Source organism: Pseudophryne corroboree, chromosome 2 (genome assembly GCF_028390025.1).
Source record: "Pseudophryne corroboree isolate aPseCor3 chromosome 2, aPseCor3.hap2, whole genome shotgun sequence".
NCBI lineage: Eukaryota > Metazoa > Chordata > Amphibia > Anura > Myobatrachidae > Pseudophryne > Pseudophryne corroboree.
The window spans coordinates 521,025,229-521,037,534 of NC_086445.1; the positions used below are offsets into that span (position 1 = coordinate 521,025,229).

The 12,306-nt window shown below is 42.4% G+C and overlaps 1 protein-coding gene across 2 annotated transcripts in view; it reads left to right on the forward strand.

Annotated features, from left to right (window-relative positions):
- The window catches only part of MACO1 (macoilin 1), a 137,328-nt gene extending 135,584 nt beyond the window's left edge, over positions 1–1,744 (forward strand). The window contains exons 11-12 of one of the 2 annotated variants that reach the window (XM_063954170.1): positions 755–847; positions 1,437–1,526. In XM_063954170.1, coding sequence (XP_063810240.1) covers positions 755–798 — 44 coding nt within the window. In that variant the 3' untranslated portion in view covers positions 799–847; positions 1,437–1,526. Of the gene's footprint in view, positions 1–754; positions 848–1,436 lie in introns of both variants that reach the window. The other variant, XM_063954169.1, reaches the window with a different exon arrangement.
- Positions 1,745–12,306: the final 10,562 nt, after the last annotated feature.

Genomic DNA, 12,306 nt, shown 5'->3' on the forward strand with positions numbered 1-12,306 from the left:
TTTTTTTGTCATGGTGCAGTGCCTGTACTAACAGCATAATGAAAAAAAACAGTGGTTTGGTTTAAACCAGCCAACCCTGCACTGTTTCTTTGCCCACATTAGTATAGTCTTTGTGGATTTTTGATAACTGCACTGCTATTTGCAGTGTGCACTACACGAGGTTATACACAAGGTTGAAAAATGGGAATTATTAGCTGCCATATGTGTTTAAAAGAGAAGTTAAAGGTGATTTTGGGGGGATTTCAATTGTTATCGCTGCCCAATATCCTGTCTAAAGTGATGGGAGATTGCTGGAGCGATATTCAGTTAATGCTGCTTATCGTGCCCGGGGGGTGCAAGCTGAAATGCCAGCGCCGGCAGGAGCAACAATTAAACAGCTCCATGGACATGCATGAAAGACCGCTGCTGTCGCTAACAATTGAACTCCCCTATGTGTATGAAGACCATATGACTGATCATTTCTAGACTATGGGAACATTTCATACCCCAGTATTAAACCATCAGGAACAGTTTCTGAGTGGCATATTATGAAGGACCTTTATTATCAGAAGTATTTGGAATGCATGTAATCAGGAGAGCGCCTGTGCAGAACTGTTGCTTTATGGTTTTTATCTGGGGGAAAAAAAAAAAAATATTATGGTTTAAATATAATGTATGCTGAGTATTGTTCTTGGTTATGATTCTATAACTAGTCAGCTATAAATATGTAGCCAGTAATTTTTGCTACGATGTGCATATACCTTTTTTATTATAGCGTGGAAGGTTAGAAGGATCATAGCCTTCAAAGGTAGACCGTAGGCAAATGGAGGGCCAGGAGAAGTGACAAAGTGATCCTTAGATTCTTCTTGTAAGTAGATCATTGATCACTTGTGTAAGGACACTGATTGTCTGTTGGCTGAAAGCGACACTTGCAGACAATAGAGAAGGGATACGCTAACATTAGGCAAGTGTAGCAGGGAGCGTCAGGGCAGAAGGAGGTACCCTGTATATCCCCTTACTAATAAATACATATGCGTTGCATAATGCTTTGCAGAAATGCATATATGTTTACAGTAGGAACAGAGGATAAATAACTTTACCAACGTTTTAGGTTGGACGCATTATACTCCTGTAGTTCGGAGAATATAAAGCACTGTGTAGACCCTTAGGTGTAATCCACGGTGGAGTGGCCAACTTATCACCTTTCTAAGGAACCACATAGAAGCGTGTATAAGGTGCGGCAGTTTAATAACAATGCCGTAGTACAGAGTATTTATTCACACAAGCAATGCAGTGAAAGATAGCTCGCTCTTCTCTCCGCTCATCTCCTTCTCTGTGTATTCCATGTCACACATGTTGTCTGGTAGAATTACTTTTGTCAGGTGCAAGTGGTGGTAGATATTTGATGGTTTCTGACTAGGTTTTTTTATTTTTATTTTTTTTGTTTTCCATTCTAGGACAAATTCTTCAGAAAGATCAAGAAATCAAAGACCTCAAACAGAAGATTGCAGAAGTAATGGCTGTAATGCCCAGCATCACATACACTGCAGGGACAAGTACCCTAAGCCCAGTTTCCCCACACTACTCTTCCAAGTTTGTGGAAACTAACTCATCTGGACTGGACCCCAATGCATCAGTTTACCAGCCACTCAAGAAATGAATGCCAGCTGACATCAGCCCACCCAATCCCCCATCATTTTTGTTTGACTGGAGTCCACATACAAAAGCATCTGTTGAAATTAAAGATGGAATTGTATTACAAGAACTGTATTTGTTGTAATTTAAACTGGAAAAAAAAGAAAAAACTGATAGCATCATGTTGTGATAGGACGAGCGCAGTGTTTTTGGTTTTTTTTCCATTTGGACTTTTTTAAAATAAACCTCACAGAATTTTGCAGTTCATCTTTTAGCAATGACACATGATTCACTTGCGTTTAGTCCATTGCCCACCATTTTACTTGCATCTGTAGTTACAATCCTTTTTGGCCACAAAGGAATTTTATAAATATCAAACGGGCTTAAAGGGAATAGCTGGTCTTCATTGGGCCCATCTCTCACCCACCTTATCCTTATCTAAAGGTGGGTGGTTTAGCACTAGACTTAAAATGCAGACTATTCTGACTGTCTCATTCCTGTCTAATGGTTTCCATAAATAACTGCACTTTTTTTCCCCCCACTTAAAGCATGGGACTCTATTTCCATGTGTACGGTCTTCACAACAGCAGAGGGTACCATTACTATTGTTACAACATATTGATTGCAAGTCTGGTCCCTATGTGTTTTGTGTAGGGGCTCTCCTTCATTGGGTTAATCGGCTGCAATTGCAAACCATAAATATGGTTCATTTTACTGAACTACAAAATAAAAAAAAAGCAAATTTTAACTCTTAATTGTAACGTTTTAGTATGGGCACTTAAATTACTTGAATTTTCAAAGCGCTGTCATGGTACTTGTTTAACATTGCAGTTTGTTATCACTACTTACTGTAAGTGTGTGTTTTGCCAAAGGAGTGTGCCACCTTCCAGCATTCATTCTAAACCACAGTGTAATAGCACCTGAGGACATGAGGCTGAGCCCACATAAGCAGTCCCAGTGGGTTTACATCTTAAACTAGATTTTAGTAAAGAAAGCAATGCCTTTCTCACACTTGTAGCATATAGCAGACATTTAATGGCAAACAGGGAGCTACTTTTAAAAATGGTCTCCATGTTTTCAATCATTTTTAAAGCTAGTATTGCAGTGTTTTTCTAACATTATGTGAAATTAAATGTAATTTAACTTTGCAATGCATTATATTAGGAATTCATGTTTTATGGTTACCCACTTTTCTTTTTATCACTGCTGATCGGGCAGGCCAGCAACACCCCTCCCACCCTGTGGCTGCAGAGATTAGCAGCCACTGGGGAAATGTTAAACAAGCCCCTGACCTTCTGTGTGGCCACCTGATACTGCAGAGAGGAGTAGTTTCTGGGAAAATAGTCACAATGGTCTAATCAATGAATGCACCAATGTTTCCAAAAAATGTTTTTCCCCTTTTTTTTTTTTGCACTTAAAATGTTGTGTAAATTTTCTTAACTTAATTCAATCATAAAAACCCCAACAATTTTGGAGCGATTTTTGGAAAAATTCTTAGCCAGCTAAGAGAGCACTGAACGGTAAATTTGGATCTAGTGCATGAAAAGTTATATATTTTCCCTCTAATAAACAGGACCAAAACCTACACCAAATGCATAATTCCAGAACAGTGGTACATATCCTTTTTGCCAAGGTGCTGAAGTTTTTAAAACAAAATTTTGTCCATGGTTTGTGTATAGGAGAAAACGGTTCTTTTAAAAGTCACTGTTATGTCTGTGCAGTGCTAACTTACCAGTCCATATTTGTTTATAAAAGCTCAGATTCATTATTACTATTGCCCATAATTTACACTGAAAAAAACTCACTCCTATTTCAGAAGATATGCATCCAGGTTGTCATGAGTAGCGTATTCGTGTCCAATTTATGCCATGCATGTCACATACACTCAAAAAATGCATGGCATCATTAAAAAGTGGAAATACTCGTATACATCGGAAACAACGGTCTTGTGTATGGAATGGAATAATGCACTTTTTTTTTTCTACAACACACAAGCATAATCTATGCATTTAAAAGTGTCCACCATTCTTTCACAAACAGCCAATCAGAAGAGATTAATTGCTGCCAATGATCATGCGGTATTTGCACTGGCTCTTAACTACCCAAAAATAGGTCTGTTCCATTTGTGTCTGTCCTGGGCTTCATCTATTTGCGGTTGCAAATACCCTTTCTCTACATGTTAGTAGGCTCCCTTCCCTACCCTGTGTTGCCTCTCCAGGCCCAAGTGTGTATAAATACCAGCATCGTGCAAATTTGCATAGGTGCATGTGTGTTCACCCGTCTCTCTCTGGGCATACAAGGTCACATCAAATACTCTATGCAAACTGGTATGGTATTTACTCTGCACCAAGACCTCAAATGCGTAAAACTAAGAAACGCATGTGAGAAATCACATTGATAAGTCTTCTATTCCAGCTGTGTACTTCTTGAAACTGTTGAAAGGGGATACGGTTATGTCCGCCGGTCACAATACCGGCGCCGGGATCCCAAACGCTGAATACCCCGCCAGATGACATGATGACCAACAGTGAAATTCCTACTCTTTCGTGTCCACGACACCTATAGAGTGGGAATAGAACCTGTGACAAGCGCAGCGAACCACCAAGCCTGTTGTGGTGAAGGGGCTTCCTTACACTCGCACCCCCTGCCGGCCATCTAACTACTGGGATCCTGGAGTCTGTATGGTGACCACCGAACCCAACCAGTTGAAAGTACACATTCATCGTAGCAGGAGTACACTGTAAAGAAATGAGATGCGGTTAATAAATGTTCATATATCCTTTGGCGTATTCAATTACCAATCGGCTTTCAAAGAGTTTTTAAAAAATGCAGGTTGATCAAATGTGTGATCACAAATTATGCATTGAAATGCAGTAAATGCAATGTAGGCTTATAATATTTTTAGTCAGTTGATTGTTATGTGACTAGCAGATCCTGGATGTCATCAGTTAGATCTATATTTTTAATCCACCAACTACAAAATAAATTCTTGCTCAACTTCATTTTACATAGGATGGAAAATAATTCTCCCGTTGAGTGGTTTTGATTTAGTAACAGTGTACTTAAAAACACAAGTGCATGACAACATGGATGATTAGACAGATGTTTCTTTTCCCATTAGATTGGTGAGCACAAGTGTTTATAGTTTATGATCTGTGTTTCAAATTTCTTAAAGAAAGTGGTTTTGTTTTGCACTTTAAATACTATCCTAAAAGCGACCTTCACCATAAGTGTTGAAGTGCTGACACATTGGTGCAAGGTCATTCCTGAGACTTGGACTCTTCTTGTGTTGTTTTTTTTTTTTCTTTACTTTTAATTATAACTCCAGACCTATTTCAAATGATTGTTACTTTCACCTTATAACTCTATCTGTACCCATGTGTTAGGGATATTTACAGTGAAGAGATTTTGAATGGCAGAAGGGTTCTTAATGTTTTTCATAGTACAAGTAATAAAATGTCCCTCTACCCGGATCTGTCTGCAATGGACCAAAATCCTAACTACTGTGGAGATAGGCTAGCGTGCGATGGAGTGTGAGCTTGTTGGTTTTACTTGTCAGTAGAGCTGTTAATTCTATTTTACGATTGGTGTTTGTAGTGGGCTGGGTGTTGTTCAGTGCCTTGAATAGACTGTTACAGTGCAAAAGATTAGCTTCTGGGAATGACTTCCTTTTATTCTAAATAATTATGGGCCTTACAATTCTGTGGTCTTTCATGACCGCAATGGAAGAAGGTCCTGCTGTAAATGACATACTGCCCAATAATGCTGATTTGGCTTTATTTTAGTTCATGAAATATTTGTATTCAGTCTCATCAACCACCAAAGAAAAACCTGACCGTGCAAACATAACTTATTATTCTCTCGCCCTCCACAAGTTTGCTTTCATTTCTTAAAGGTTTCAATTCCAACATGCCTAAAAAGCATATGCCATGTTTTGAAAGGCGCTACTGAAACCAATGTCACCGTAGATTTATATCTATATGTTGTGTTTAATGGTCAGTGCTTGCATAACACATTACATACATTAATCCGTCGGGTCACAGACATAGCGGACTCTTAACCTTGTATTACGGACAATTTAAATTCTATCTACAACTGTGCCAAGGACTTATCACATTCAGCTTACATTAGATGTGCTTGAATTCTGGGAAATAATTGTGTATTAAAGTACACTGCCTAAAACTAAATGCCAGATTCTTGAAGGACGATGTGTGACATGTATCGTAATCCTCTGTATTAGCTTGGGGTGCTTATTTCAAAATAAAGCAGAACAAGCAAATCCAAACAATATACAAATGATTTAGTCATTATATGTTGGGGTTTAAACTGCGAGCTTTAGCAAGATGTGTCTGCTGCAATAATTTTGCATTTTAAACCATCTTGTATTTCTGTCAAGATTAAAGTGTTTACCAGATGACTGCTTTGTTCAAAATACACAAATTCATCCACTGACTTGTATTAAAAGTTCCCCCTTGTTTTGCAGCCTTCATCGCAATTTTTGTTGATTACTTGGTCTTGGCTGCAACTTTTTTTTTTTTTTGTCCCCTCCTTCGTTCTGTGGGGTTTACAATGAATAAACAGTTTCTTGCAGATTCAATGATTTTTATTGTTTTTGTTATGTACATTTACCCTATAAGAACATGTTGTAATTTGCTTGTCTGTCTATAAAGTATTAGGACTTACATTTTCTTCCTATCAACTCAACCCTGGCACCTTCTTTGAAAGGGGGCACTGTTGTCGTGCCAACCACACCACCACATACAACACAATGATTCTGTGCCTGTTAATCAGAGTGGCCACCTGGCATCCATGAAATCAGGGACACCTATTATAGAAAGAGGGGGCCTTCTTCAGATGATGGGTCCCCTTGGTACTTCTTGTCTGCTGATGACTGGACAATGTTGCATATGTTTTACGTATATATGGGGCAGAGGGAACTGTGCCCTCACATCCCCACAATGACACTGGGAATTTTATAGGCACCCGTATTTGAGAAAAGAAAAAAAGTGTCCTCTTTCAAATTCTGTGGCCCCCTTAGTAATTGACTGGTGATCAGACAATATTGGCCAGTGCTACGGAATAAACTAGTTATCCATAAATGGGGAAACGGCACATTGTGCCCTATGTGACCCATACTAGCTAGCGTACATATGGGAAGGGGGTGGAGGGTCCTGTCTTGAAAGAGGGGAGTCTCTTTCAAACAATGTTACCTTAGTAGTTATTATCTGGTCACCAGGCAATAACTGAAACCGTACACAAAGAATAACATTTTCTACAGATGGGGAATCTAAAGCCCACATGACCCCCATCTTGTATCAAAAGAAAGTGATCCGCTCATTAAGTACCTGATTTAGGGGGGCACGTAGTGGCGATGGCACGCACAACCGGACAATGTTTTCAGCCTGAGTTGAACTCCGCATGGTCTCTAGGATTACTGAGACACAGACAGGTGTAGCATGTAGAGAGATTGACAATCAACGAGCATTCCTAGGAGATAACACGTGTTTAATCAGGTGGTTGTGTTACGACTGCAACAAATTATGCAGTTGCATTAACACAGAACTTTTAGTATGGGTGTGCACTGGCTCCTCCCTCTATGCCCCTCCTCCAGACCTCAGTTAGATTCTGTGCCAAGAGGAGACTGGGTGCACTGCAGGGGAGCTCTACTGAGTTTCTCTGATAAAAGAATTTTGTTAGATTTTTTATTTTCAGGGAGTACTGCTGGCAACAGGCTCCCTGCATCGTGGGACTGAGGAGAGAGAAGCAGACCTACTTAAATGATGGGCTCTGCTTCTTAGGCTACTGGACACCATTAGCTCCAGAGGGATCGGAACGCAGGTCTACCCCTGCCGTTCGTCTCAGAGCCGCGCCGCCGTCCTCCTCGCAGAGCCGGAAGATATACTCACCCGGCTTCTAAGAAGAAAGAAGACTTCTAAGGCGGCAGAAAACTTCAGATCTTCCCTGAGGTAAGCCATTGCTCCCACACGTTACACACACGGACGGGCACTGATGGGTGCAGGGTGCAGGGGGGGCGCCCTGGGCAACAATATATACTTCTGTTTTGGCATGTTATGACACATATGGGCTGCTATATCTGGGAATTGTTTCCAGTGTCAGTTGGCGCTGGGTGTGTGCTGGCATACTCTCTCTCTGTCTCTCCAAAGGGCCTTGTTGGGGAACTGTCCCCTTCTAGAGATATCCTTGTGTGTGTGTGTGTACGGGTGTCGGTACGTGTGTGTCGACGCGGAAGGCTCATCCAAGGAGGAGGTGGAGCAGATGATTGTGGTGTCTCCGGCGGCAACGCCGACTCATGATTGGTATGATATGTGGAATATTTTAAATGCTAATGTGACCTTATTACATAAGAGAATGGACAGCTGAGTCCAAGGAAACAGCAGGGAGTCAATCCGCGGATTTGACTGGATCACAAGGCCCGTCAGGGTCTCAAAAGCGTCCCTTATCACAAATTGTAGACACATACCGACACAGATTCTGACTCCAGTGTCGACTATGATGAGGCAAGGTTGCACCCTAAGGTGACCAAAAGTATTCATTATATGATTATGGCAATAAAAGATGTTTTGCATATCACAGATGACCCCTCTGTCCCTGACACGAGGGTACACATGTTTAAGGGGAAGAAACCTGTAGTAACGTTTCCTCCATCTCATGAACTGAACGAATTATTTGAAAAAGCTTGGGAAACTCCAGACAAAAAACTGCAGATTCCCAAGAGGATCCTTATGGCGTATCCTTTCCCAGCAAAGGACAGGGTACATTGGGAATCCTCGCCCAGGGTGGACAAGGCATTAACGCGTCTGTCCAAGAAGGTGGCGCTACAGTCTCCAGACACCGCGGCCCCTAAGGATCCTGCGGATCGTAGACAGGAGACTACCTTAAAGTCTATTTATGAACAAGGATACCATTGTCCTGACTTTAGGTCACATTAAGGACGCAGTCTTGAATATGAGAGACGCTCAAAGAGACTTGGTTGCTTGGTTCCAGAGCCAACGCCATGGCAGTGTCGGCAAGATGAGCTCTGTGGACCCGCCAATGGTCGGGTGATGCCGACTCAAAAAAGCATATGGAGGTTTTACCTTACAAGGGTGAAGTTTTGTTTGGGGATGGTCTCGCGGACCTGGTTTCCACAGCTACCGCGGGTAAATCTACATTTTTGCTTTTTGTTCCCACACAGCAAAAGAAAACCCCACAATATCAGATGCAGTCCTTTCGGTCGCATAAGTCCAGAAGAGGTCGGGGCTCCTCTTTCCTTGCCAGAGGTAAGAAAACACCTGCTTCGGCTAGTTCCCAGGAGCAGAAGTCCTCCCCGGCTTCTGCTAAATCCACTGCATGCCGCTGGGGCTCCACGGAGGGAGTCCGCAGCGGTGGGGGCACGTCTTCGACTCTTCAGCCAGGTCTGGGTCCGATCAGGCGTGGATCCTTGGGCGTTGGAAATTGTATCCCAAGGCTACAAACTGGAGTTCGAAGAAGTGCCCCCTCGCCGAATTCTCAAGTCGGCCGAGCCAACCTCTTCCCCGGAGAGGGGAGTGGTATTAGATGCAATTCAAAAGCTGTGTCAACAGCAAGTGATTGTCAGGGTTCCCCTAGGCCAACAGGGAAAAGGGTACTATTCAACACTGTTTGTGGTCCCGAAGCCGGATGGTTCGGTCAGACCAATTTTGAATCTAAAATCCCTAAACCTATACTTGAAAAAGTTCAAATTCAAGATGGAATCACTCCAGACTGTGATATCCAGTCTGGAAGCAGGGGATTTTATGGTGTCGCTATACGTGAAGGATGCCTACCTTCATGTCCCCATATTTCCTTTTCATCAAGAATACCTGCGTTTCGGGGTACAGGACTGTCATTACCAGTTTCAGACGTTGCCATTTGGGCTTTCCACAGCCCCGAGGATTTTCACCAAGGTAATGGCGGAAATGATGGTGCTCCTGCGCAAGCAGGGGGTCACAATTATCCCGTACTTGGACGATCTCCTGATAAAGGCGAGATCGAGGGATCAATTGCTGAAAAGCGTGTCACTCTCCCTGAGAGTGTTACATCAACACGGTTGTAATTTATCACTCCTCTGGCGGTACGAGTGATATCTAACGCGAGTAGGAATTGAATTCCGGTGGATTCATGGATCAGATCAGAGGCCGAGTGCTCTGTCCTCTCTATCAGGTGCCTTTTAACGATGTGTTTGTAATGAGTGTGAGTATAAGGAGCTTGGGCACTGCAGTGAATATCTTTCATTTTGTTATGGGTTACAGTCATTACTTCAGGCAGTACTTTTCCAATATAACACAATCCCTCTGAGTTTGGGGCAAGCCACTTATACGTCTTCCTCCCGCATATGAAGTATGCATCATCGGGGAGAACATATGGGACGGAGTATGACATTATCATGTTACAAATTTTCCATGTGAAATCTCCTAACCCTAACTCTCCCATCTGTTTAGTACACGTATCTGTTTGTACGATATGTGCACAGTATCCTGGTGATACTTCTCCAACTCGCATGGTCCTACTTCCTAGAGTGTATCTATACCGGAAAAATATTCCATGGTCGGCTATCTGGCGTATAAGTTCTGTGTCTATGGGCATTCTGTCGGGTCTGTATGAAAAGGTCATGGTTTGATTACTCCATGACACTTCCCAATTTCCCGGTTTTCGGGGATTGGAAATGTTAAAGCACACTAAGGACCTATCCACATGATATTGGTGGAGCTTCAAACTAGGAGGACTAGAGATATTAAACCTCTTGTCCACTGGCCTCCCACCACTTAGCTCAAGTACCTCTCCTACAGTTAAAGGGAATGGTACTAGTCCTGATTTGCTATGACCTTGAGGTACTTGAGAGCATACCCAACAGTCTGTCTGGTTTAACACTTTACCCACTAGGGAGTGATAGTCACTCAATGGATGCCGGTCCATGTGGACATTAAAACTGGACTGACATTTCTTGATGCACCCATCCTCAACTATAATGTCACAATGCCTACAGATGCAGTTCTCTTCAGCTAACAATCCTTCACAATTTCTTCTATTATCAATGCTACCAGATCGTTTTCTGATACTCGCCTTTACTCGGAGATTATGTTGTTCTTGGAAATTTACACCTCCATCCTGGCCATCAGAACCCATTCCAGATACTTCCTCGACTTCCATGGTACTCTCACCGAAACAGACTGCTCTGGTCAACATCATGGTCAACAGGAAAATCCGGATCACAGTCTCTTGGGGCAAGTCCATCTTAGAGGAGTAAAAGGAGAAAAAAATGAGAAAGGGGAAAAGGAATATAAGGGAGGTGGGAACTGGAGAAAATAACAAATGGGGAAAAGAAGTCTGGCTCGACAAGCTTCTGGTCTTATTATCCTCAGCGCTCAGGTGTCGTCTCAATCTTCCCTGAACAGACACTCTAGTGATAAAACCTCTACCGTCTGTTCTTTGTCACGCGACCTCTCTGGGTCGGCAACCTTTTTACAATGAGACGAATGAACCCAAGTCTCTCTCTCGGCAACCTTCAAAGCAGTTGTGCTGGTCAATAAGACTTGATATGGTCCTTCCCATCTGTCAATAAGGCAACCTGAGCGTAGAAAATTCCGTATCATTACATAATCCCCAGGTTCAATGTCATGAGAATTACTGTCTGGCAAATCAGGAATCACCAACTCTAGATTATCATTCTGATTCCTCAATTGCTTACTCATCTTAACCAAGTACTTTACGGTTACTTCATTGTTACATTTCAAATCATCCTGGGGGTTAATCATAACATGGGGTTGTCGACCAAACAGAATTTCAAAAGGAGACAGATTAAGAGGGAACCTGGGGGTGGTTCTGATGCTGTATAATATGATTGGCAAAGCTTCAGGCCATAACAGTCCTGTTTCAGTCTTTACCTTGCTCAATTTATTTTTAATAGTGCTGTTAACTCTTTCCACCTTCGCACTCGCCTGGGGGCGGTACGGAGTGTGCAGCTTACTATTAATTCCCATCAACTTACACATTGTTTGAAAGACTTCACCTGTAAAATGGGTACCCCTATCACACTCAATGATTCTAGGGATACCGTACCTACACACAAATTCCTGCACAATTTTCTTTGCAGTAAATACAGCGGTATTTGTGGCCGCGGGAAATGCTTCGACCCAATTTGAGAATACATCAATACAGACCAAAACATACTTTACATTTCTACAAGGTGGTAATTGTATGAAATCAATCTGTATTACCTGGAAAGGGCCATCTGTCGGAGGGATATGGGATGGCTCTGTCGGTATTGCCTTTCCGATATTCTTCCTCAAGCAGGTGAGACATGTCATTGCTCTTTTACCCGCATGGGAGGAAAATCCTGGGGCGCACCAATAAGCTCTTACTAGCTTACACATTCCTTCTTTGCCTAGATGAGTCAGCCCGTGTGCTGCTTCCGCTAGACTTGGAAGGTATGCTCTGGGTGCCACTGGTTTACCATGTCCATCTGTCCAGAGTCCTGAGGACTCCTGGCCATATCCTTTTGACCTCCAAACTGCCTTTTCCTGCGGGGAACACAAATTTTGCATTTCACACAATTTCTGTGTGTTTACAGTATTAAATACCATCAGTTGTGTGATGTCTGTCTGTCTGGGGGTACCTGCTGCTGATTTAGCAGCTTCGTCTGCTCGGCTGTTACCAAGTGATACCGGGTCTTGG